Source organism: Procambarus clarkii, chromosome 17 (genome assembly GCF_040958095.1).
Source record: "Procambarus clarkii isolate CNS0578487 chromosome 17, FALCON_Pclarkii_2.0, whole genome shotgun sequence".
Classification (NCBI taxonomy): Eukaryota; Metazoa; Arthropoda; class Malacostraca; order Decapoda; family Cambaridae; genus Procambarus; species Procambarus clarkii.
In genome coordinates, this window is record NC_091166.1 from 35,811,406 (window position 1) to 35,839,026 (window position 27,621).

The following is a 27,621-nucleotide window of genomic DNA, read 5'->3' on the forward strand; positions in this document are numbered from 1 at the left end:
AAAACTGTAATTTTGTTGCGAATCTTTCCACATTATTTACTGAACGGGATTACTTGCAACACTAAATTTGCAGATTTAATGTGTTTTTATTTTGTCGCTTTGTCATACGTCTTGTGTAAACACTTATTGTTAGTGTTTAGATGTCATTATCTGTGGTCTTGGGGTGAGGTGCTGCAGGTGTTGGGGCGAGGTGTTGCAGGTGTTGAGGCGAAGTGTTGCAGGTGTTGGGGCGAGGTGTTGGAGGCGAGGTGTTGGGGCGAGGTGTTGCAGGGGTTGGGGCGAGGTGTTGGAGGGGTTGAGGCGAGGTGTTGCAGGTGTTGGGGCGAGGTGTTGGAGGCGAGGTGTTGGGGCGAGGTGTTGCAGGGGTTGGGGCGAGGTGTTGGAGGGGTTGAGGCGAGGTGTTGCAGGTGTTGGGGCGAGGTGTTGGAGGGGTTGAGGCGAGGTGTTGCAGGTGTTGGGGCGAGGTGTTGCAGGGGTTGGGTGGGGCAAGGTGTTGCAGGGGTTGAGGCGAGGTGTTGCAGGTGTTGGGGCGAGGTGTTGCAGGTGTTGGGGCGAGGTGTTGCAGGTGTTGGGGCGAGGTGTTGCAGGGGTTGGGTGGGGCAAGGTGTTGCAGGGGTTGAGGCGAGGTGTTGCAGGTGTTGGGGCGAGGTGTTGCAGGGGTTGGGTTCGAAGTGTTGCATTACTGGGCGGGCCTGGAGCATCACCCTCAACCCGGGTCTCTGTGCCTCTGACCTTTGCGAAGTCGCGGTAAAAACTCGTGTACTGTGTGCCAGTAGTTATTGATGTGGCACCGTTCACTTGCACACTATTGCACATGTTGTTCCCCGGCGCTGACGCTGGCGACTAGTGCCACGAAGCTGTGCTTGGAGTCTGGAGATTGTATTCAGCATTATGAAGAGTATTTTGATCTTGGAAGCTTTAAAACAAGTGATGAAACCATCATTGTTTTACTCTTGCGTAAAGTATTACTTGGGCTGGACGGTAGAGCGACGGTCTCGCTTCATGCAGGTCGGCGTTCAATCCCCGACCGTCCACAAGTGGTTGGGCACCATTCCTTTCCCCCGTCCCATCCCAAATCCATATCCTGACCCCTTCCCAGTGTTATATAGTCGTAATGGCTTGACGCTTTTCCCCTGAAAATTCCCTTCCCCTCCTGGTGTTTTTCTTCTGGTATTTTCATTTTTGTTTGCATCTCCTCTTGCTTCCTAAGCCCCCTTGAGCCCCCTTGAGCCCCCTTGAGCACACACACACACCAAGCCTGCCTTCATTCTTGACAAAGATTATGTTTTCCTAGTGTAAGCAAAGACCAATGCTATACTTGTTGACAGGCAGACCAGCGCACAGAGGCCTCCAGCACACCGTTCCAAAATGGTCCTGAGAGAGAGAGAGAGAGAGAGAGACAGATTAAGGGGGGCGGGAGGCTGGGAGATGATGCTGATGAGAGGGACACGAAGCGAGAATGTGTGAGGAGGAATGGAAGTGGTCACGATAAGGATTTGGGATGGGACGGGGATGGAAAGGAATGGTGCCCAATCACTTGTAGACGGTCGGGGATTGAACGCCGACCTGCATGAAGCGAGATCGTCGCTCTACCGTCCAGCCCAAGTGGCTGGGTATTTCAGGAGTGATCATAAAGGCTGGAAGAGTGAGAGTAGTCACATAAGGTCGACCTTATTGACATTTTCTTCATTTTCTTGTTCGTATGCTCATTTTCCTACTATCATCCTCTCTTCCTCCTGCGACTGATCCTCTTCTCTTTCTCCTTACAATTCTGTGGAAAATGGAAGGTGGAGTCTTTGTGGCAAACCCCCCTTTGTGCTTCTGAAGAAGAGCGCTCGCACACTCTTGCTGAGACACACACAGATAAGCAGAGTTCCCTATTGTCCTTTATCGAAGTATATGATGACTGGAGCAAGAGTAATCTCCTGGATGGTGCTCGCTGTCCAGGGGAGCTAGTTCTGTCGTTACCCATCTCTTCATGCTGTTCTCTCTGTCTCTGTCTCTGTCTCTGTCTGTCTGTCTGTCTGTCTGTCTGTCTGTCTGTCTGTCTGTCTGTCTGTCTGTCTGTCTGTCTGTCTGTCTGTCTCTCTCTCTCTCTCTCTCTCTCTCTCTCTCTCTCTCTCTCTCTCTCTCTCTCTCTCTCTCTCTCTCTCTCTCTCTCTCTCTCTCTCTCTCTCTCTCTCTCTCTCTCTCTCTCTCTCTCTCTCTCTCTCTCTCTCTCTCTCTCTCTCTCTCTCTCTCTCTCTCTCTCTCTCTCTCTCTCTCTCTCTCTCTCTCCCTCTCTCTCTCCCTCCCTCCTCCCTCCCGCACGCATGAACGCGACTTTAGGGAATGGTAATTTGGGAGTTTCATGATATGGTACCGAAAATAAGACTGGAAATATGGTGTACCGCACAGGAGGTTGCTATACAAACTCGAGAGACAGATGATAATAAGCCCAAACGCGCTGACATGGGGAATTAGCATTACCTAACAGACAGGTGTCAGAGAGTGACAGTGAGGGGATAGATGTTGGACTGGCGTAAAGCAACAAGCGGAGTGCCTCAAGGATCGGTGGTGGGACCCATTCTATTCCTCATTTATGTCAATTACTTGGCTGCAGGAGTTGGTCTGTTGTAACCCCCCCCCCTGTTTCCCTTTTCTTGGAGTAATTGGGGTAACTATTAATTTTTGTTAGTATTTATCACTACATTATGTTCCTCGCACTGGCGACCACCTCCTACCCACCAATTGTAGACAGTAATAGTAGTAATAGACAGTAGACTGCCTCTCGCTGACTGACAGACAGAGGCAGAAACACTGCAGACAGAGATAGATACACAGACAATCGATAGATGGAATGAAAGACAGACTTAAGAGATTTATGGATGGGTAGATAAATGAGTAGATGGTTTAATAGATAGATATATGAATGGGTAAGTAGATGGATGATAGTCTAGGGAAATACTGGGCACTTCGCCTAGTATACTCAAATAGACAATATGTGTGTTTGTGTGTATGTGTGTGTGTGTGTGTGTGTGTGTGTGTGTGTGTGTGTGTGTGTGTGTGTGTGTGTGTGTGTGTGTGTGTGTGTGTGTGTGTGTGTGTGTGTGTCTGTGCACAGGTGAAGGTCAGACGCCTGGGAATAGACTCACTCAAGTACGAAGCGGAAATCAAGTGTGTGGTCAAGTGTGAAATATTGATTGTAATGCCCCAAGAGTTTTTGTGTTTAAAAAAAAAAATTGAGACAAACCCATATGCAATAACTCATATATTATTGCTTCTGAATAATACATTTGCTGAGGGAAGGGGACGAGAGGGAAAGGATGGGAAGGACGAGGAGTGGCCAAGGGGATGGGGGAAAGGAGCAAGGGATGGAACGGAGAACGAAGGGGTGAACAGGTGTGTCTCTTGTGTCCTGAACGGGAGCCTCTCCACGTGTCCCGAACGGAAGCGTCTCTCACGGAAGGCACTATAATATGTGTGCCAGATAATATGTGTATCAGCTCACCACACTAGACGCCCCTGCTCCTACTCTCCGGGTTAAGTTAGTTTATTAGGCAGCACATAATGTGCTCATCCTGTAAGTGATGGTGGTGGTGGAAAGGTTCCAGGAGGCCAGTAATGTCTTCAGGAAGCAAATTATAGTATTTGACTCCATTGTTTGACTTGTTTTAACCCTTTGCCACAGACGAGGTCGTTCATTTATACCATGCTGACCTGTGGCCAGATTCACGAAGCAGTTACGCAAGTACTTACGAACCTGTCCATCTTTTCTCAATCTTTGTCCATTTTGTTTACAATTATTAAACAGTTAATGAGCTCCGAAGCACCAGGAGGCTGTTTATAACAATAACAACAGTTGATTGGCAAGTTTTCATGCTTGTAAACTGTTTAATAAATGTAACCAAAGCCGTCAAAGATTGAGGAAAGATAAACACGTTCGTAAGTACTCGCGTAACTGCTTCGTGAATCTGGTCCCAGGTATAGCGATTCTCCAGATAGTGGAATAGTCAACAACTCACTCCAGGTTGTGAGTTGATCAGCTCAATCACAAAAGATGATTCGGTGCATTTACAACCCAGTGGTCTGTAGTTTTCATTGAGGGTCTAATTGCCCTCAGATTGGGTACGGAGATTCTGTCTAGCCTTTTGCTGACGGCAAATTACAATAATTCTGAATATTGGCAATCTTAACGACCACTGGGATTGTTTAGTGTTCTGGGTGTAACGACGAGGAGCCAGTTACACGGGTGATGGCGTTCACCAGTCCACAGTGACCCCCAAGTGACGCCCGTACAGGTACTTAACATGTACGCCACGTGGCCGGTGTTTGTGGCTTGGGGACCCCGCCGCGGACCCCACCACCACCCCCGCGGACCCCACCACCACCACCGCGGACCCCACCACTACCACCGCGGACCCCACCACCACCACCGCGGACCCCACCACCGCCCCCGCGGACCCCACCACCACCCCTGCTGACCCCACCACCACCGACCTGTGTGTGTTAATAAGCAGCTTCAGTACCTGTGAAGGACGCAGCACCGGCCATTCCTTTCGGCCCTTAGACTCAAATGACAAGACTCTTGTCTCACTGAATTGTCCGGCCCAGTTTCTCAGTTTGCCACTCCGTAGGAAAATACAACAGCTATGCCTCAGCAGAAGCGTACACACCCAAGCAACCCGCCTAACCTATCGGAACTGATGGATAGAACATGTCAATATTGCAGGGGGTTATAATTTGTTGATTATAGCACTGGCCTTGCGTAGATTTCGAGGATCAATGTCCCCGCGGGCCAGTCTCTTGACAGGCCTTTTGGTTGCTGGGCTGGTCAACCAGGCTGTTGGACGCGGCTGCTCGCAGCCTGACGTATGAGTCACAGGCTGGTTGATCAGGTATCCTTTGGTGGTGTTTATCAAGTTCTCTCTTGAACACTGTGAGGGGTCGGCCAGTTATGCCCCTTATGTGTAGTGGAAGCGTGTTGAACAGTCTCGGGCCACTGATGTTGATAGTTCTCTCTTGAACACTGTGAGGGGTCGGCCAGTTATGCCCCTTATGTGTAGTGGAAGCGTGTTGAACAGTCTCGGGCCTCTGATGTTGATAGTTCTCTCTTGAACACTGTGAGGGGTCGGCCAGTTATGTCCCTTATGTGTAGTGGAAGCGTGTTGAACAGTCTCGGGCCTCTGATGTTGATAGTTCTCTCTTGAACACTGTGAGGGGTCGGCCAGTTATGTCCCTTATGTGTAGTGGAAGCGTGTTGAACAGTCTCGGGCCTCTGATGGTGATAGTTCTCTCTCAGCGTACCTGTTGCACCTCTGCTCTTCAAACGAGCTATTTTGCATTCCCCGCCATGCTTCCTGGTTTCGTAATGAGTTATAAAACTCCACGCGGTTCGAGGTGAATGAAATCGTAAGGAATTATTTCGTGGGCAGTTTTTTAACTAATCCCTCTATTACTTTCCAAGGATAAATTATTATGTATCTCTTCTGTGCTCTAGAGAATTTAGATTCAAAAAATTTAAGCTCTCCAAATAGTTTAGATTTTTTATTGAGTGGATTCAGGGACTGAAAGACCGTTGGGCCGTTCTGAATTGGGTAATTTTTGTAGGGCAATGTTTCACCCCTAGAGAACACTAGTGTCTTAACAAATGTCAACATTGGTTGACATTTGTATATACTGTATATACATTTAGACAATAGCGGCTCTTGTTATCCAATGTCTTCTTCCAGCAAGAGACACCAGACCAATGTTGATGCTTTAAGACGGCAGTACTCTCTAGAGTGGAATATTGTTGCACAATAACAGCACTATTCATAGCTGGAGAAATTGTTCTTCAGTTCTTCACGTTCTCCCATCAGCCATTTCAATCCAGTCAATAAGACATGTGAATTATTAGTCAATTATTATAATTATTTATAATTATAATAATTATAAGAAAGGAATATAATAGTGCTTTTTCTTTACATATGGATCGATTCCGTAAGAAATGTGACGTACTGGGTGAGAGAGAGGACCGGTGGTGTTCTTTAGCACGTTCCGTAAGAATTGCGGTGGTTTAGCGAAATCGAAGCCATCGCAATATTGACGTTTCACGGGCCTTATGATTATCCGTATGGTTTTGAGCGCTTCTGGTTAGGCGAAACCGGCCGCATTTCGTACGGAGTGGCACTGGAGAGAGGAGGCATACTTGAGGACTGGTAAACTCGTGGCGACAGTGGGCTGCGTGACGCGTATATTCACCTAATTGTGCTTGCGGGGGTTGAGCTTGGGCTCTGGGGTCCCGCCTCTCAGTACCTCGTAGGGGGGGGGGGTATCCGTGTCCGCCAGGAGGGGGGGGGGACTTAGGGCAACCGGCCATTGATCTAATGTCTTCAACTCAAAATAAAGAGGAAATTGCATAACTTGAATGCATTTTTGCACGTTAATAGTGGGGGTGGGGGGCTGTGGCGGTGGGCGGCCATAGTAAATCTCATACACACACGCCAGTATACCGCTGGCGTACGGGCTCACCATAGCCTGTGCTACTTGGAACTTTTTGTTCCAGGTAGCGAATCTTAAACAACAACAACATACCGCTGGCAGATATACTGAGACCTGATTTATAGAGTATGCGATGGTGGGTCACAGCTGGAATATCCCGGATTCAATTCCCGCGGCAAGATTGAAACGTTACCTACCTACCTTGAGGCTACCTTGAGGTGCTTCCGGGGCTTAGTGTCCCCGCGGCCCGGTCGTCGACCAGGCCTCCTGGTTGCTGGACTGATCAACCAGGCTGTTAGACGCGGCTGCTCGCAGCCTGACGTATGAGTCACAGCCTGGTTGATCAGGTATCCTTTGGAGGTGCTTATCCAGTTCTCTCTTGAACACTGTGAGGGGTTTGCCAGTTATGCCCCTTATGTGTAGTGGAAGCGTGTTGAACAGTCTCGGGCCTCTGATGTTGATAGAGTTCTCTCTCAGAGTACCTGTTGCACCTCTGTTTTTCAACGGGGGTATTCTGCACATCCTGCCATGTCTTCTGGTCTCATGTGGTGTTATTTCTGTGTGCAGGTTTGGGACCAGCCCTTCAATTATTTTCCACGTGTAAATTATTATGTATCTCTCCCGCCTGCGCTCAAGGAAGTACAGATTTAGGCTCTTTAGTCGGTCCCAGTAATTTAGATGTTTTACTGAGTGGATTCTAGCAGTAAAGGATCTCTGCACGCTCTCTAGGTCAGCAATTTCTCCAGCTTTGAAAGGGGCTGTCATTGTGCAGCAGTACTCCACTCTAGATAGCACAAGCGTTTTGAAAAGTATCATCATCGGTATAGCATCTCTAGTGTGAAAAGTTCTTGTTATCCAACCTGTCATTTTTCTTGCAGTTGTGACGGCTACTTTATTGTGTTCTTTAAAGGTAAGGTCTTCCGACATGAGTACACCCAGGTCCTTTACATTGCCTTTTCGTTCTATGTTATGTTGTAGACGTTTGGGCAACGTCTACACTCATCCGATGCCTCTGTTCACCTAGCAGCTGAAAAGGTACCCAGGATCTAGACGACTGTTGTGGGATGCATCGTTTGGAAGGTCAGTAGTTGGCATCAGGAATTATATCAACGTCCTAATTGTCTAAATACCAGAACTCATTGTCTTCAATTTCTACTGTCTGGGATGCTCTCAGACGTAGGTTCGAATCCTCGCCACGGCCCTTTTGGATTTGTTCTTCAATTTCTAATTCTAAGGAAACTAGAACATATTCATTATTGTGTACCCAGAGGAAAATATTACCAAAAATGAATACTTGTTTTTAGTGGAGGAACTGAAAGGCCAGCCGAGTGCCTCACTTGGAAACAACAGTGCCAGAGCTGGAGAGGAGGGGAGGGGTGATTGTAGGCATGGAGGCGGGGAGGAGGGGGTGATTGTGGCCGGGGAGGGGCGAGGGAGAAGGGGGGTGATTGTAGGCATGGAGGCGGGGAGGAGGGGGTGATTGTGGCCGGGGAGGGGCGAGGGAGAAGGGGGGTGATTGTAGGCATGGAGGCGGGGAGGAGGGGGTGATTGTGGCCGGGGAGGGGCGAGGGAGAAGGGGGTGATTGTGATAGAGGGAGGGAGTCGGGGGAGGGGCCTTTGAGTGAACTGGTGCCAGGTCAAAAAACGTGATATCAGAAAGGTGACTCAGTGCCACATGAAAGGTAGTGGAGTGAGTGCCATTGGGAACAGCAGTTGACACAGAACACGCAGGCGAAATGCGGACAAAATGGTAGCCAGGATATAGAGGGGTGACGCTTGCTGGGGAGTACTACCTCACAGCCACACCGGCGGTGTGTAGGGGAACTACCTAGTCAAAGCATCTGGACCAATCTTAACTACACACCACAATGGCAGGAGACAGTTTGGGGTCATTATACCAAGGGCGTTGGGACTTGTGCCGCGACGGAGTCTGGGGTCAGTGAGACACAGTCTGGGGTCAGTGAGACAGTCTTTGGTCAGTGAGACACAGTCCGGATCAGTGAGACAGTCCTGGGTCAGTGAGACACAGTCTGGGGTCAGTGAGACACAGTCTGGAGTCAGTGCGACACAGTCTGGGGGTCAGTGAGACACACTCCACCACAAAGTTTTAATGCCAATAATACGATAGTGTGAAAATAAGACAACTTAGGATAACTTGAAAAGAAAGGAACTTGGGATAATCTCAATAGAAAGCACATTAGGACATCTTGAAAATAAAGCATCTTAGGATAACTTAAATTCAAATAAAAAATGTTTAAATTGAATTAAATAAGAAGAAATAAGAAATATCCTGGAAGCAATAAGTTCAATAGCTCTAGAAATATGACGTGCTCAAGACACAGCAAAGGTGGGCCCCCACTGGCATGAACCCACCTCCACCAGGCCCACCTGGAGGCCCACCTCCAGGCCCACCACCAGGTCCACCACCAGGCCCACCACCAGGTTCACCACCAGGCCCACCTGGAGGCCCACCACCAGGTTCACCACCAGGCCCACCTGGAGGCCCACCACCAGGTCCACCACCAGGCCCACCTGGAGGCCCACCACCAGGTTCACCACCAGGCCCACCTGGAGGCCCACCACCAGGCCCACCACCAGGTCCACCACCAGGCCCACCACCAGGCCCACCACCAGGCCCACCTCATAAACATGTTCTATACATGTGGGACACGTTTCCCGAGGGTCGGTCGTAACCCTGTTTGTGTTATGGCCATCCGTCTCGCAAGGACATTTTAAGACAGCGATGAGATGTGAATGTTGCAGGAGAGGCGGTCCTGCCTGCCTCTGGTGCAGGTGGGTGGTGAGCCTCAGTGCAGGTGGGTGACGTCAGGTGAGAGAAGGGGGTGGAGGTCAGGTGAGAGAAGAAGTGGAGGTCAAGTGAGAGAAGGTAGGAGGTTGAACATTGGGTCCGTAGGAATATCAGCGCATAGGTGAATAATAATATTTACGTACTACCCACTCTCCTTCCCTCTCTCTCTGTCCCTCTCTCCACTCTCATCTCTCTCTCCCTGCCCTTCCTCTTCCATTTTGAACTCTCACCACGAGGTAGGAACTTTCTCTCTCACTCTCTCTTCCTTCCACATCTCTCACCCTCTTCTGGCTGTTTATTGTATTTCGTGTTAGTATTTGTCCATAAAAGAACAATATATACCTGATATATATGTATCCTTAGCTTCTATAAGCGAGGTATGTTCACCAGCTATCCCAGCAACTCACCATGTTGGGATAGGTGGTGAACATTGGTCGTATATTGAACTCTAAAACCGGCGAGTTCTCTCTGGTGTTGAACAATATTGAATTGCCAAGCCCCAGCCAGGGCGGGTCGAGGCTTCAAGGGAGTGAAATTCCATTTTTTTACCATTTCTAGAAGTCCTAGAAATTGCTAAGACTGCTCATAGCCCAGTTGATAGAGCGTCGGCCTCACACACACACGTGGGATCCAGGGTTCGAGACCCATACAGCCCAGGTGATTGGAAACCTCCTAAAGAGTGGCCATTCCCAAGTTGCAAGGGAAGTTGTGCTTCATAGAAAGTTTTCCAATCTCTGTTGTTAGACAAGTTGTGGGATGCGCCGTTCCCCTCGTTAGCAAAACACAATCTAAACTCAGGGTTAGAAAAAAACTAATTTTTTTTTACAACGTTTTGTATCAACGGGAAAATAGTAAAAAATAACGCATTCGTTACGTTGTTTGCTGAATGAAAGTTGTAAATTCGTTGTTGCTTTGCGATGTTTAACCTCTGATTCTTTGTGGTTATGAAGGAATCAAACCTCACCCCAGGATAAGCATTTCATCTCCGAGCACTAAGTTCTGAGGTTATCTTGAGATGATTTCGGGGCGTAGCGTTCCCGCGGCCCAGTCCTCGACCAGGCCTCCTTTTTTTGTTACACACAGGCCCCAGGAAGCAGCCCGTAGCAGCTGTTCAACTCTAACAGCTGTCTTAATGTCATGACGTCTAGTAATCAACATCGACGTCATTTTCTCAACAAAAACAACTTGAGATATACCCCGGGTAGATATTGTTGTTGTGATTGAGCAGTGAAAGGTGGTAGAAATTGACCCTGGCAACTCTAGGCAAATGGCGTTCATGTAACAACGGATTCAAAATGATACTGTTGAAGCAAGGTTTATTTATCATTATTGCATAAGTAAAGGGTAGAGTGCAGTCATCACTCGGGTTATGTTGCATAGTAGCTTGTTGAAGAAGACATCCTACAGGAGGATGTGCCGATAGTTGACTCCCGTACCCATCCTGTGGGCGGTAATGGACCCATGCCCATCCTGTTGGCGGTAATAGACCTCATACCCATCCTGTGGACTTTAGTAAATGCCCGGACCCATCCTGTGGACTTTAGTAAATGCCCCTACCCATCCTGTGGGTGGTAATAGACCCATACCCATCCTGTAGACGGTAATAGACCTCATACCCATCCTGTGGACTTTAGTAAATTCCCATACCCATCCTGTGGGTGGTAATGGACCCATACTCATCCTTTCATAATCATCATAATTATCCGTTCGAAACGTTGGGCATATTGTATAAATAAGTGTAATACACTCTATAGTAAATCACTTCTTTTCTTCACCTTAAAAGTACGAAAATGAGTTTTGCAGAACTCCTATTTCAACTAAGCCCTGATGCTAAGAAAATAGTTAGAGGGATAGAAGCCCTAAACCAGAAAATAATAAATACAGAATATGCGGTCATATTCAATGAAACATGTTTGAAAGAAACCCTGCTGCCAGTATACACCAATATAAACCCACATGACCCAGCAGTCCGCAATACAGAGTTTACCTATAGGTATAGGCAAGAGCTCATTCGGCATCAACTAAACAAGAAGAAGGAAGCCCTCCAAACCCTTACAGAGCAAGCTGAGCATCTGTTAAACAAATGGACCCAGCACGACATCCCCAACCAACTCAAGCAAACCATCAACAGTGAACTATTTAACCTGAAACAACAACATAAAACTCTTGTAGAAACAAAGACACTCCGTAAGTTAACAGCCCTAAACGGTGGACAGTTAAAGATCCCTCGTCCTAAAGATGGCTACATTAACCTGACTTCTTATGATCTTACCCAGGACCAACGAGACCTCTTAAATCTTGGTCTAAATTGTCAATTCTTATCTAAACCAAAGATGCATCAAAAACGCCTGGAAATCGAAATGCTTCTGGACGATATCCATAAGCTAGAAGAACAAAAAAGTCATCACCACTGACACACTTCAAGCTGAACTACTTGCAGAAGCAGGGAAAAAACGAGGAACATATTCATCTACAATCTTAACCCCACGACTCAAAGAAGCAGCGAAACAACTAAAAAATCTGAAAGACGTAACAATAAGAAAAGCCGACAAGACAGCAGCATATGTATTGATTCCTACCCATGAATACATGAACAAAATTAGCGACATCCTTAGTGACGACTCCAAATTTCAACGAATCACGAGGAACCCCGTAGAAGACCTTAAGCGGAAAGTAAACAAAACAATTATAGCAATCAACGCAAAGAAAGGTAGTGTGCATTTCAATAAACTTCAAGGCGACTATGGCTTAGGATATGCCTACGGCAATGTTAAGACGCATAAACCAGGTAACCCACTACGCCCTATAATCAGCCAAATACCAACCCCAACTTATCACCTGGCAAAGAAACTCAATGAACTCCTAACTCCATACACTCCAAGTAAGTATAGTCTACAATCATCAGCAGATTTCCTAGAATTGATCAAATCTACCCAGCCCGATGGAATCATCGCATCCCTGGACGTTGAATCCCTATTTACCAACGTCCCAGTCGACACAACCATAGGAATGATACTGGACAGAGTATACAGAGAAGAGAGCACCCCCAAATTAGACATACCTGAGCCACACTTGAAGAGTCTTCTCGAAGCATGTACAAAGGAAGCCCCTTTCATCAGTCCACAAGGAGACATGTATTTACAAATAGACGGAGTAGCAATGGGCTCCCCCTTAGGAGTTTTATATGCTAATTTTTATATGGGAACCATCGAAGACAGGGTCTTCAGTAGCAGACAAAAACCAACTGTATACTGCCGTTATGTAGATGACATATTCGTAATAGTAAAAGACTCAGATGAACTAATTGACCTAAAAAGACATCTAGAGAGAGAGTCAGTACTCCGATTTACACATGAAAACAGTGAAAATAACAGTCTGCCATTCCTGGATGTACTAATAACAAAAACAGGAACCTCTTTAAGCACCAACGTATATACCAAGCCCACCAACATAGGATTATGCCTGAACGGTAGAAGTGAGTGCCCCCAAAGATACAAAGCCAGTGTTCTCAATGCTTATATTCGTCGAGCGCTTACCCACTGCTCTGAATGGAGCAACGTGAGTAGAGAGTTTGAAAGAGTAACTCAGGTATTGGTGAACAACGGATATAGCAACGCGGAAATAAACGCTGCTATAAGAAGACACTTGGACCGTTGGTATAATCCAGAACCTAGAACAGAAACCACAACACCTCCAATAAAATTATATTACAAATCAACCATGCACAGTGAACATATAAAAGAGGAAAGAATAATGAAAGAAATAATCCGTAAAGGAGTAAAAAGCACTACTCCTAACCAAAACATAAACCTGATAATATTTTACAAAACCAAGAAGACTTCCGAACTCCTTATCAAAAACAGCCCGAAGCCGACGGAGAACCCTCTACAGCAGTCAAGCGTTGTATACATGTACACTTGCCCCCACGAAGGATGTATCCTTCAATCTAAGTACATAGGTATGACGTCGACCAAGCTGACGAGGCGTTTGACATGCCATCTTCAATCCGGTGCCCCTAGGAATCACATGAAACAAGCCCATGACATCACTCTAACAAGAGAAATGTTGAACAAGAATACCTGCATAATAGACAAAACCCAAGATGCAAGAAGTTTACAAATTCTTGAGGTAATTCACATAAGAATAGAACAACCTACCATGAACACCCAAATCACGGAACTATTTACTCTACCCACCATGAGAGTAAGGACAATACCAGAACATAACGATGCCAACACAGAAGACAATGTCCAACATAACAGGCCAATTACACTGGATTAATCTTTGTGTTTAGATAGGAGCTGCCTCGTATGGGCCAATAAGCCTTCTGCAGTTACCTCTATGTTTCACCTCACATTTATCCCTTATGTATCCCCCCCATGTTTTCACCTTTATTGTATTATCACCTAACCCAGTGCGGGTATAAAATCAACCAGCATTGTAAGATCTGTTCACTTGAGAATGAACCATGGAGGTTCGAAACGTTGTGCAAATTGTATAAATAAGTGTAATACACTCTATAGTAAATCACTTCTTTTCTTCACCTTAAAAGTACGAAAATGAGTTTTGGAGAACTCCTATTTCAACTAAGCCCTGATGCTAAGAAAATAGTTAGAGGGATAGAAGCCCTAAACCAGAAAATAATAAATATATATATATATATATATATAACTGAAAACTCACACCCCAGAAGTGACTCGAACCCATACTGCCAGGAGCACAATGCAGCTGGTGTGTACAGGACACCTTATCCACTCGACCATCACGACTGGACAAAAGCTGATGGTAGTCGAGGCTATTTGTCCATCAGTCCGCCGGCACTCTGATGGTAATCTTGGGCATAGTATTTTATCAAATCACCTCAAGGTGTCCTGTACACACCAGTTGCATTGTGCTCCTGGCAGTATGGGTTCGAGTCACTTCTGGGGTGTAAGTTTACAGTTGCATATATTGACCAGACCACACACTAGAAGTTGAAAGGACGACGACGTTTCGGTCCGTCCTGGACCATTCTCAAGTCGACTTGAGAATGACCCCTGAATCTACTTGAGAATGGTCCAGGACGGACCGAAACGTCGTCGTCCCTTCAACTTCTAGTGTGTGGTCTGGTCAACATACTTCAGCCACGTTATTGTGACTCATCGCCTGCACAGTTGCATATAGTCTTGGGGTCCATTCAGGCTTGTTCGCATATATATATATATATATATATATATATATATATATATATATATATATATATATATATATATATATATATACTGTATATATATATATATATGTGTGTGTATGTGTGTGTGTGTGTGTGTGTGTGTGTGTGTGTGTGTGTGTGTGTGTGTGTGTGTGTGTGTGTGTGTGTGTGTGTGTGTGTAACCTCCCTGACCAGCACTAATGTTCCATTGTATAATGTCTCACTACTGCTTTCTAGCTCGAAGAAATTTGTATGCCTCGGGGAAGAGAATAAATGGCATTCGAGGGAGCATTCCTCTACCACCCCTGCATATTTTTTTTATTATGTGCTTTATTGTAGATAGTTTATTAGATACAAAATTACTAGGTTAGACAAAGGGAAACAAAAAACGTATATATTTCTTATAAGATAGATATTTCTCTGAATTCCTTGGATGATAGACAGGCACCGAAGATGTAGGGGGGCATTTCCTCTCTGAATCGCCACACTGGGGCGCTGAAAACCCAAGCTATCATTATATAATTTCGATGAATTGGAAGCCCAAATCTTCTGGCTTTCTCCCAAGAAGCCACTAGGTTTGTAATGGATATGTGAGCCTGCGGGCCGCTCCAAGCAACAGCCTTCTTGATTCAGTAACCACAAAGCATGTTAAGGGCCCCCTCAGACAATGGTTAGGGAGTAGAAGAACTCTCAAAACCCACTACAGGTAACCCTAGGCTAAGGCTCAGACACACGACAGGGACGAAGTTGTACCGGTGGTGTCGGTACCTGTACTTATATGACTTAACATGACCCTCCGCCATGCAGCAGGTAGGTGAGAGGAGGAGAGGGACAGGTAGGCGACCTAACACCTCCAATCAACGTGTACAAATGACTCATTTAAGAGAGGTAATAGAGAACATGACCCCTAGCTATTACTGGGCTGCCGCTGACGTAGTCCAGCTTATATTTGTTGACGTGGCTTTCACGCCACCTGGCTTTGTGTATAGTGTTTTATATATATATATAAATATATATATATATATATATATATATATATATATATATATATATATATATATATATATATATATATATATATATAACTGAAAACTCACACCCCAGAAGTGACTCGAACCCATACTCCCACAACTGGTATGTACAGGGACGCCTTAATCTATATACCTTTTCAGTTGTATATAGTCCTGGGGACCATTCAGGCTTGTTTGCATTTGTGTTCCTCACGTGTGCCCCAAAGAATGAGGTGATTTGATAAAATGCTATGCCCAAGATTACCATCCGAGTGCCGGCGGGGAGGTGGTTCATATAGCCTCGGCTATCACTTCCTTATGTCCGGTCGTGATGGTCAAGCGGATTAAGGCGTCCCTGTACATACCAGTTGTGGGAGTATGGGTTCGAGTCACTTCTGGGGTGTGAGTTTTCAGTTGTATATAGTCCTGGGGACCATTCAGGCTTGTTTGCATATATATATATATATATATATATATATATATATATATATATATATATCATATTTGCCATGTGGAAGATAATTATTTCATTATTTACATGAGTACATATCATTAGTGTTAATGTGGGTGAGTGTGGTTATGCACTCACAAGTGAGGTTATGCAGGTTATGCATTGGGAGGTGCAGGATTGCCTGGCCAAGACCGAACAGGAATTACAGGAACGTTCATATAGTGAAAAGTGTGGCGGACTGTCCTCTCTTCACCCTCTTCCACACCACCTCCCTCTACACTCCACTCCCTCTCTTCCACACCTCTGACCTCTTCTCCACTGGCTACACTCTCTTACATACACTACTCTCTTCTCCACACCCACCTCTCCTCTCTCCTCTCGACAACTCTCTCTCCCTCCCCCTTCACACCCCTCTCCTTCTCCCCCTACACATTTCACCTCACCACCGCCTCCTCGTTTGTGAGACTCCAGCTCCTGGGCCCGCCTCATTACTCAGAACACCCGCTCGTGTGTTGACTCGTGTGTTTGATTTCCTTTACAGGACTGAACAAGCCGGGTTTCTAGTGCCGATATGTGAACTGTTTCTCTGGTCTTCTGTCAGTCTGGAGTCCGGCTCCTGTCAGTTTGGTCTCCAGCTACCATAGATGTCTCCTCCTCCTATGGTTTCTCAGTCTCAGCTGCTCTGCCTTGCCTTCTGTCATAATCGCATTCAGTTTTTTTGCAGGGATCAGTCGCACTGACTCGCTCTCAGGTGTTAAAACGATGGGAGAGAGAGAGAGAGAGAGAGAGAGAGAGAGAGAGAGAGAGAGAGAGAGAGAGAGAGAGAGAGAGAGAGAGAGAGAGAGAGAGAGAGAGAGAGTGTAGAACAAAAGAATTAGGAATGGAGGGAAGATTGAGGGAATGTAGAGAACGAGAAGGAGAGAATAGTGGGGAAGGGGGAAGATAGAGAGGGACGTAATAAGAGGGAGGGAGAGAGAGAGGGAGAGAGAGAATTTAATTTGGTGGTAATGCAGTAAAAATGTGAGCAGGTGCTTCTGACCTTTCTCATTATGCAGTATGTGTTTCGTCCCTAATTCATTCTCTCTCTCTCTCTCTCTCTCTCTCTCTCTCTCTCTCTCTCTCTCTCTCTCTCTCTCTCTCTCTCTCTCTCTCTCTCTCTCTCTCTCTCTCTCTCTCTCTCTCTCTCTCTCTCTCTCTCTCTCTCGGATACCCCAGGTACGTGGTATCAGGTCCCCCTGGTATGTGGTATCAGGTACTATCAGTAGTCACCAGAAACGTCTTGAGGAGACTCTCAGCAAAGGCAGCATCGTCTGGGAGCGTGGAGATCAAGGACAAGAAAGGAGAACACCGAGTCATTGCAACATGAGTGGAAGACAATGCGTTAGTTACTTGCTTCATTGCAAGTTAGATTAATGTGGTGCAATTTCCTGGCAATATTGGCTAATAAATCAGAGGGTTGAGAGCGAGACTCGTCACCGGGGAAGACCGTGGATGCTGACAATCTAATATCCCCATCATGGAGAGTAATAAATATATTTTCGCAGTGGCGGGGGCAGTTGGGTATTAGAGGTCGTTAGTCACGTTCTGCGACCTGTCGTTACGGCCCTTGCCACCTCCATCGTTACCGGACGTCAGAGGTGTTTCTCAAGATGCCCTCACCTTCCTCAGCTCACACGGATATGCTATATTTTCGTCTTCACCGGATGGTCGAAACGTCTTCCATTCATACGTCATTATTTGAGAATAATCTTGAGGTTATTTTGAGATGATTTCGGGGCTTAGTATCCCCACGGCCCGGTTCTCGACCAGGCCTCCTTTTTGTTACACCCCCCCCCCTCCCCAGGAAGCAGCCCCTAGCAGTTGTCTAACTCCCAGGTACCTATTTACTGCTCGGTGAACAGAAGCATCAAGTTTAAAGAAACTCTGCCTATTTGTTTCCGCCTCCACCGGGGATCAAACCCGGAACCTGAGGACTACGAATCCCGAGCGCTGTCCACTCAGCTGTCATACTATGAGGACTAATCAAGAGAATAATTATTACATTTTTGTGTCTTATTCGAAATAAAAAAAGAGGCCAAAATACAGGGGTGGTTGGGAAGCTCAGTTAAGCTCGGGTTGTTTATGGCCGAACTTGAGCTCGGGTTGTTTACGGCCGAACTTGAGCTCGGGTTGTTTACGGCCGAACTTGAGCTCGGGTTGTTTATGGCCGAACTTGAACTCGGATTGTTTATGGCCGAACTTGAGCTCGGGTTGTTTACCGGTAAACTTGAGCTCGGGTTGTTTACGGCCGAAGTTGTTATGCAGGTTTGGTCCGTGTTATTGACGCATGTTCACTACTGTCTCTAATTCTGTGTCTGGGCCACACAGCCGCCAGGCCATTTTTCAGCCCGTGTTGACGCCTCTCTGTGTCGCGTGCTGCTGCTGTGTGTGTGTGTGTGTGTGTGTGTGTGTGTGTGTGTGTGTGTGTTGATGGTTGTGTGTGCGCGAGAGCTTTAGTCAGACCTCACTGTTAATTGTCTGATCAGTCAAGCTGTTGGAGGCTGCAACTTTCTGTCCGACTAAGGCAGATATTTCTTTGAAGATGTTTATCAAGTTCCCTCTGAACAGACAGACAGATAGACACATTATATTTTATATAGGTTATTATTATTATTATTATTATTATTATTATATACAAAAAAATCACATTAACGTATTGTATCAATGAGAAAATGAGTAGGAGCCATGAATTATTAGTACCTATGAACTGGATACTTCCAGGCACACACTCTCGACCACTACACCATGACATACTAAAAAGCAACGCGACCTGGGATTCAACTGAATCCTCTAGGGGTTCCTGAGGCTTCTTCTTGAGCCTAATCAGGGAGTTTCACACAATGCATGGGAGGCATTGTGTGGAACCCCACAGGAACCCTAGAGGGTTCAGTAGTATAACCGGTTGAAATGCTTTTGGAGGTTATATGAATAGGACGTTTGAACTTGCTTCGCATTTCACAATGATTTTTTAATAGTCATAGGTGACACCTGAGCTGGTGACAGTGAGTGACCTTTGAGCTGATCATTGATGGAGTGGTTCTGGCATCACAGGTTGTCATTGTGAACGGGTCAAAGGTCACACCTTGTCCCAGGGTTCAATATTTAGTATAACAGAAAAATAATATGATGTGAGTGTCAGCTTGGATGTCCAGCCACTCATATTTGTCCAGCCACTCACTCATATTTGTTCAGGCACTCAAACTTATATTTGTCCAGCCACTCAAACTTATATTTATCCAGTCATTTAAACTCATATTTGTCCAGCCACTCCTGCTCATACATTTGTCCAGCCACTCCTGCTCATACATTTGTCCAGCCACTCCTGCTCATACATTTGTCCAGCCACTCCTGAGCATACATTTGTCCAGCCACTCCTGCTCATACATTTGTCCAGCCACTCCTGCTCATACATTTGTCCAGCCACTCCTGAGCATACATTTGTCCAGCCACTCCTGAGCATACATTTGTCCAGCCACTCCTGAGCATACATTTGTCCTGCCACTCCTGCTCATACATTTGTCCAGCCACTCCTGAGCATACATTTGTCCAGCCACTCCTGAGCATACATTTGTCCAGTCCAGTGTTAAAACTTACTAGTGAGTTAGTTTACAGGAAGTTATATAAGAACTTAGGTCACAAATTATAGTCTCTGTTTCCAAACAAGTGTTTCTGATATATTTTCTGTATCTAATCCTATCTTACCTAAATCCTTTCTCTTGTGTTGATAGATTTATAGCCTCTCTCCAGCCCGTCCTCTCGAGCGGTCCCAACGTCACTAAATTGATGTATTAAATTGCCCGAATCTAACCTACCCAAGGTCCCCGAATTGAAAACGGGACATCACGCCAATAAAATGATTTCCACAAGAGACCAAAGCCATTCTCACACCACCTGGATGATTATATGGATATTTTTAAGGGAGTCTCAAAGCATATTACGGTTCTAATAATAGTCTGTAAACAGCTAAGTAAACCTTAGCCCAAAACAGAGAATATTCTCAAGTTATAAGTTTACTGTATTATAAATCGCTGGTTTAAAAAATAAAATATTAAATACTGTCTCGTTTTCTGTTCGTGGGTCCTCTGGTAGGTTAGGATAAGGGCACTTTAGTCCAACAGTTTCTTGATATTGGGGACGCTGGCGAGATCAGGCTGCTGTATTATACAGTACTGTCTTACCCTGTCTCTCAATATTGTATTGACCTCCCTCCCCCTCCCCCTCTCCCTCCCTCCCTCCCTCCTCTCCCCCTCCCCCTCCCCCTATATTGACCTGCTCACTATGTCAATATTAAAAACATCGAGAGCGAGCGATGCAATAGAGGCACCAGTATTTTTTTTTCATTTTTTTTTTGGTTGAGTTGGAAATATGAGAGTGTGTGGCAGGGAGCCTAAACACACATGCACGCTGAGAGGCGGGACCAAAGAGCCACAGCTCAACCCCCGCAAGCACAGCTAGGTAACTACACATCCCAGGTGTAAACTTTACAGAGATGACCGCAGGGTCCCGTAAAGCAGCACCAGCGCCCAGCTGCGACCCGCTGGAAGGACCCCGGGACTTTATGCCTGATAAAACAGTCTAGTAAAACTTCAGGAAAATGATGGCCGCTATAGCAAGGTCAATTACAACGGAATTGGTGGATCCAGCGCCCGGTCTTATATAATTCATTCGCCCGTTCCCTATAATTAATTGTTGATATCGCTGTGGGTAGCAATGGTTCCCGTTTTCTCTTGTCCTTGTTTTCCTCTTTTTAATTTGTTCCATTCCCCTATTTATTCCTTTTATTATTTAATTTTTCTACCTTTTTCCGTTGTGCTGTATTCCTGTTTCTTTTATTTTTTTCCTTCTTTCCCTATTTTGTTCTTGTTTTCAAGTTATTTTGTGTGGTTTCCAGGGGGCACTTGTGTATTTGGGGGGCGGAGTGGACCCTTGGGAGAACACTATATCTTGTGTTCATTTCGGGGGATCAGCGCCCCCCCGTGGCCAGGGCAGGTTTCTCCTGGTTGACGGTCTGGTCAACCAGGCTGTTGGGCGCGGCTGCTCGCACCTCCACGTATGAATCACAGTTTGTTATATGCCAGCATTAAACTTCCCCACGAGACTTACTCGTGCATATTGGTTCTATATGTTGTAACTTTCACAGGAAATGAGTAATGAGTAATGTTGATGTGATGAGTAATGTTGATGTGATGAGTAATGTTGGTGTGATGAGTAATGAGTAATGTTGATGTGATGAGTAATGTTGGTGTGATGAGTAATGTTGGTGTGATGAGTAATGTTGATGTAATGAGTAATGTTGGTGTGATGAGTAATGAGTAATGTTGATGTGATGAGTAATGTTGGTGTGATGAGTAATGAGTAATGTTGATGTGATCAGTAATGAGTAATGTTGATGTGATGAGTAATGTTGATGTGATGAGTAATGTTGATGTGATGAGTAATGTTGATGTGATGAGTAATGTTGATGTGATGAGTAATGAGTAATGTTGATGTGATGAGTAATGTTGATGTGATGAGTAATGAGTAATGTTGATGTGATGAGTAATGAGTAATGTTGGTGTGATGAGTAATGTTGATGTGATGAGTAATGAGTAATGTTGATGTGATGAATAATGAGTAATGTTGGTGTGATGAGTAATGTTGATGTGATGAGTAATGTATATTGCTGTTGTGATAAGTAATGAGTAATGTAAAATATTTAATCAGTAGAACAAATTCATATCACATGAATTATATCAAAGATTTCACATTTCGTTATTCTAGTGCACTAAAATAGTTTACGTTGGCAGAACTAACGATGGTAAGGTAAATGCGTTAATAGCGTTGTTAAGGTGTACTCACCTAGTTGTTGTAGACAGCTGCTACGGGCTGCTTCCTGGGGGAGGGGGGGTGTAACAAAAAGGAGGCCTGGTCGAGGACCGGGCCGCGGGGACGCTAAGCCCCGAAATCATCTCAAGATAACCTCAAGATACCTCCCTCTATCTGTGATTGTAGCATCCTCGAAGAGGACTTTAACAAGTTGCAGAGATAGTTGGGAGAAATGGCTACTGGATTTCAATACGAGCAAGTGTAAAGTAATGTAAACTTTAACAAGCGACAGGAGACCTAAAGAACAGTACACAATGGAGGGGAACTACCTCCTTGTAACGACTCGAGAAAGAGACCTCTGAGTGGACGTAACACCAAACCTAACTCCAGAGGCACACCTAAACCGGATAACATCAGCAGCATACTCTACGCTAGCAAAAGTTGGAACATAATTGAGGAACCTAAATAAGAAGGTATTTAGATCGCTTTACACCGCCTACGTGAGCCCAGTCTTAAAATTCTGACCAATCGTGGAGCCCTCACCTAAAGAAAAACACAAAGACACCAAAAAGGTTCAGAAGTTTGCATGGAAGCTCGTCCCAGAAGTGCGAGGGATGAGATATAAAGAGAGACTGAAAGAACTGACCCCTGACGATGCTATTAAAAAAGAAGAGAGAAGAGAGACGTGATAGAGACGTATAAAATACTCAGGGGGATTGGCACAGTGGAAATAGGGGAAATGTTCACAATGAATACCAATGGAACAAGGAGGGTTTTTTTAAGTTGTATTTTTTATTTTTACCCATACGTCGCATTTTTAATGGATTGGTTGAGTTCGTAAAAAAATCAACGTATTAGTTGAGAAAACGGGTTACACTTGGTTGAAACTGTGGTGGAGTGTATTGGAGTTTCAGATTCAACAATGTCGGAAGTATGAGGGGTGGCTAGGAGTATGAGTGTGTAGTGGAAGCACACTCACATACCTGGTGAGAGTATGAGGGCGACTTGGAGTATGAGTATGCGGTGGAAGCACACTCACATACCTGGTGAGAGTATGAGGGCGACTTGGAGTATGAGTATGCGGTGGAAGCACACTCACATACCTGGTGAGAGTATGAGGGCGACTTGGAGTATGAGTGTGTGGTGGAAGCACACTCACATACCTGGTGAGAGTATGAGGGCGACTTGGAGTATGAGTATGTGGTGGAAGCACACTCACATACCTGGGGAGAGTATGAGGAGTGGCTGGGAGTATAAGAGGTAGAAACACTGAAGGAGTTAGTTTGTTTGTGTTCCTGATAGTGAGGCATCACCAGGTCCTTCACCTAAGGTGCTCACCATCTCACCAGGTAATCCCTTACGGGCAGCGACCCAGTGCTTGTTTTCTCCAAACACAGGCTTTGTTTATTTCCAAACGGCTTATCACCGTTTGTTTTGTTTATAAAGTTTGATCTGACGAAACAATGCAATTCCCGGAGTTTCTCGAGTTTCTGAGAGGCCATTTTTATGTCCAATGATAATAATAAAATGTATAGCTATCATTCCTATTGATTAATACGGTTTTCTGTGGATTTTTTTTAATAGGGATACGTATGATAATTATAATGTTTATTCTTATCGATTTACTGCCATTAAAACCTCTGAGATATCAAGAACTTTCGTATGGTTTAAGTTTTATCTAAATCAAAACAACATTATTTATCGTTTTTTTTTTTATAATAGTCGGGTATCGGTATCCGGTGAGAAGACGGTATCGGTGAGAATATTGGTATCTCTACATCTCTTCTGGTAATGGTATATGCAGTTATGGCCCCTTTTAAGACCGAATTTTATATTGCGGAGAATCAGTGACATAAATAGGGCTGAAACTAGTAATCTAACACATTAATGGAAGCGACGACGTTTCGAACTTAATAGAAATCCTCATATTAGGCAAAATTGTAATTAATTTTGTCAATAAAGTAGTTAGTAATAATAGTAACCACTCTGGACGGGTTGACAAAGCAACCCTTACTCTTACAAATTACGTCTCTATTTGCTCGTGTGCGCACTCAATATTTTAAAAATATTATAAATAATATATTATAAAAAATATTATAAATAGTATATAATAAAATATTATAAAAATATTGGCTAAAAATCAACGTGATTGAAAATGAAATCGGCTCACGAAAGTGACGAACTGTCCCGTTTTCTGTTTTGGGTCCTCTGGCTTAAGCTGTTAGGTTAGGAGAGGAAACTATCAGTTAACGGTTTTCATGACGTTTTGACATCTTAGGAGAATTTCCTGCCCTCCTAACCTACCAGAGGACCCTTAACTTCCTGCCCTCCTAACCTACCAGAGGACCCTTAACTTTCTATTTTGGAAAAAAAATATCCAAAATTTAATTGGAAAATAAATTTCCATTTTGAATTACGTTGATATATGGCCGTAACGCATACGAGCGAGAACCGACGTAATTTGTACAAGGACCGGGCCGCAGGGACGCTAAGCCCTGAAAGTTGTCATAGCTCTTAATACTGCAGCTTTCAGGTCACTGGCCATTTCTTAGTTCTTCTAAATCTGAAGTAATTGATTTAATTTGTATGTTTTTAATAACTGCATTAGATAGTCCAAAGTCATAATCAGTGTTTTCTTTCCTGCAAGCCTCATTGGCCAATCGTAATAAAAGGTATGGACCAACCGGGGCTGTGGTGGGTATGTGGGCCTGCGGGCCGCTCCAAGCAACAGCCTGGTGGACCAAACTCTCACAAGTCAAGTCTGGCCTCGGGCCGGGCTTGGGGAGTAGAAGAACTCCCAGAACCCCATCAAGCAGGTATCAACCAGGTATTTGTATGGTCAGCACAGTAACCAGATCAGGCAATGTGATGTAGTCATTGCGCAAATTCGCCTTGGCTATAGACACATCTGGCAGGTTAGTGAGGCTGAGCCACTACCAGAATATTCAGATTGCAAACTCTGTGACAAACCTTTAATGCAGTCACCAGAACACTATATTGTTGAATGTGAAACCGTAAAAGATTTTAGACCTCCTGGTCTATTGGACCACCAACTGTGTAACTATTTCATTGAATCTGGTGTACTGGACGACATCCTAACAATTTATCCTACATTTGCTTCTTAATTTGAAAGAATGAAGAACAATTTTGTATTTATGTTATCGGATTTGGTCAAATTGGATTTTTTTTTAGCTGCAACATAAACACAGAAGCTAACCTAACTTATTCTAACCTCTCTTACCAATCGTAGGCCTAATGCCTGCTTTCTTACGCCTAATATTGTCCGTATATGGGCTATATTAGGCCTAGGAAAGTATAAGTTTGGTTTTTAATAAATTTTTTTCTGGATTTTATTCAATTAAAAGTACAAAAATGTGACCGTTTTGGTAGTCCATCAGAACATATTAGTACTTTTGACCGAACAGTTAATATAAGTATTATCATTTCAGGAAGATGGAGTGAGATATTCAATTGCCTGTTCATGGTAATCAGACATTTTGCCTGCTTGATACTTGCTTAATACCTGCTTGATGGGGTTCTGGGAGTTCTTCTACTCCCCAAGCCCGGCCCGAGGCCAGGATAGACTTGCGAGAGTTTGGTCCACCAGGCTGTTGCTTGGAGCGGCCCGCAGGCCCACATATACCTGATTGATGGGGTTCTGGGAGTTCTTCTACTCCCCAAGCCAGGCCCGAGGCCAGGATAGACTTGTGAGAGTTTGGTCCACCAGGCTGTTGCTTGGAGCGGCCCGCAAGCCCACATATACCTGGTTGATGGGGTTCTGGGAGTTCTTCTACTGACTTGTGAGAGTTTGGTCCACCAGGCTGTTGCTTGGAGCGGCCCGCAGGCCCACATATACCTGATTGATGGGGTTCTGGGAGTTCTTCTACTCCCCAAGCCCGGCCCGAGGCCAGGCTTGATATGGCCTAGGGCATATCTTAGTTCCCTGGCCATGGTTGATACCGTATCAGCTTTTGCACACTGAAGTATTCTGCTCCAGCACCCACCTTGTCCAGAACTTTGAAGATGTTATTCCCTTATTTTGTTCGGGTCTTACAGAGAAGGGGCCTCGTAGCCTGGTGGCGCGCAGGACTCGTAATTCTGTGGCGCGGGTTCGATTCCCGCACGAGGCAGAAACAAATGGGCAAAGTTTCTTTCACCCTGAATGCCCCTGTTACCTAGCAGTAAATAGGTACCTGGGTGTTAGTCAGCTGTCACGGGCTGCTTCCTGGGGGTGGAGGCCTGGTCAAGGACCGGGCCGCGGGGACACTAAAGCCCCGAAATCAACTCAAGATAACCTCAAGAAGGCGCGACCTTCTTCTCGCACGACCGAGCTGCCACCGCCCATTCAGCTTGGTGGTGGTGGTGTGTGTGAAATTAATAACTCTGTCAGTTTTGTGTGTAGAAAGTTGCGAAGCACCACAAGGATGTGTTGTATTTAGCACAGTGTCTGACGTTTGCGGTGAGTTACATCAGTAAAACTTGAGGAAGGTGTTGTGGCTTACCTGTTGCCTGGTGGAGGCGCAGGTGGGTGGTGAACACCTGTTGGCTGCTGGAGGCGCAGGTGGGTAGTGAACACCTGTTGCCTGGTGGAGGCGCAGGTGGGTGGTGAACACCTGTTGGCTGCTGGAGGCGCAGGTGGGTAGTGAACACCTGTTGGCTGCTGGAGGCGTGGGTGGGTGGTGAACACCTGTTGGCTGCTGGAGGCGCAGGTGGGTGGTGAACACCTGTTGGCTGGTGGAGGCGCGGGTGGGTGGTGAACACCTGTTGGCTGCTGGAGGCGCGGGTGGGTAGTGAACACCTGTTGGCTGCTGGAGGCGTGGGTGGGTGGTGAACACCTGTTGGCTGCTGGAGGCGCGGGTGGGTGGTGAACACCTGTTGGCTGGTGGAGGCGCGGGTGGGTGGTGAACACCTGTTGGCTGCTGGAGGCGTGGGTGGGTGGTGAACACCTGTTGACTGGTGGAGGCGCAGGTGGGTGGTGAACACCTGTTGGCTGGTGGAGGCGCAGGTGGGTGGTGAACACCTGTTGACTGGTGGAGGCGCAGGTGGGTGGTGAACACCTGTTGGCTGCTGGAGGCGTGGGTGGGTGGTGAACACCTGTTGGCTGGTGGAGGCGCGGGTGGGTGGTGAACACCTGTTGGCTGGTGGAGGCGCAGGTGGGTGGTGAACACCTGTTGGCTGGTGGAGGCGCAGGTGGGTGGTGAACACCTGTTGGCTGGTGGAGGCGCAGGTGGGTGGTGAACACCTGTTGGCTGGTGGAGGCGCAGGTGGGTGGTGAACACCTGTTGGCTGGTGGAGGCGCAGGTGGGTAGTGAACACCTGTTGCCTGGTGGAGGCGCAGGTGGGTAGTGAACACCTGTTGGCTGGTGGAGGCGCAGGTGGGTAGTGAACACCTGTTGGCTGGTGGAGGCGCAGGTGGGTGGTGAACACCTGTTGCCTGGTGGAGGCGCAGGTGGGTGGTGAACACCTGTTGGCTGGTGGAGGCGCAGGTGTTTGGTGAACACCTGTTGCCTGGTGGAGGCGCAGGTGGGTAGTGAACACCTGTTGACTGGTGGAGGCGCAGGTGGGTGGTGAACACCTGTTGGCTGGTGGAGGCGCAGGTGGGTAGTGAACACCTGTTGACTGGTGGAGGCGCAGGTGGGAAGTGAACGCCTGTTGGCTGGTGGGTCTCGCGGTTCTTGCGTGAGACGGAAGAACTTTTAACACATTGTGTACTACCATTAAAAATATTTATGCCTCCCTTAGTTTCTCCGAGAGTGGAAATACTCTGTTTCTTAGGTAACAGTCTTGAAAGTTTCAGAATGTATAATATATCTTTTACTTTTGACTATGAAAAGTGAAAATTAAACCCCTTCCC

At 45.9% G+C, this 27,621-nt stretch overlaps 2 protein-coding genes across 2 annotated transcripts in view; one reads left to right on the forward strand and one right to left on the reverse strand.

Annotated features, from left to right (window-relative positions):
• The window catches only part of LOC138365516 (rap guanine nucleotide exchange factor 6-like), a 261,295-nt gene that overhangs the window by 121,727 nt on the left and 111,947 nt on the right, over nucleotides 1-27,621 (forward strand). The window lies entirely within an intron of this gene.
• On the reverse strand, nucleotides 130-816 carry LOC138365647 (uncharacterized). The gene has a single exon (XM_069326131.1). It carries the CDS (start codon nucleotides 814-816, stop codon nucleotides 130-132), a length of 687 nt encoding a protein of 228 aa, XP_069182232.1.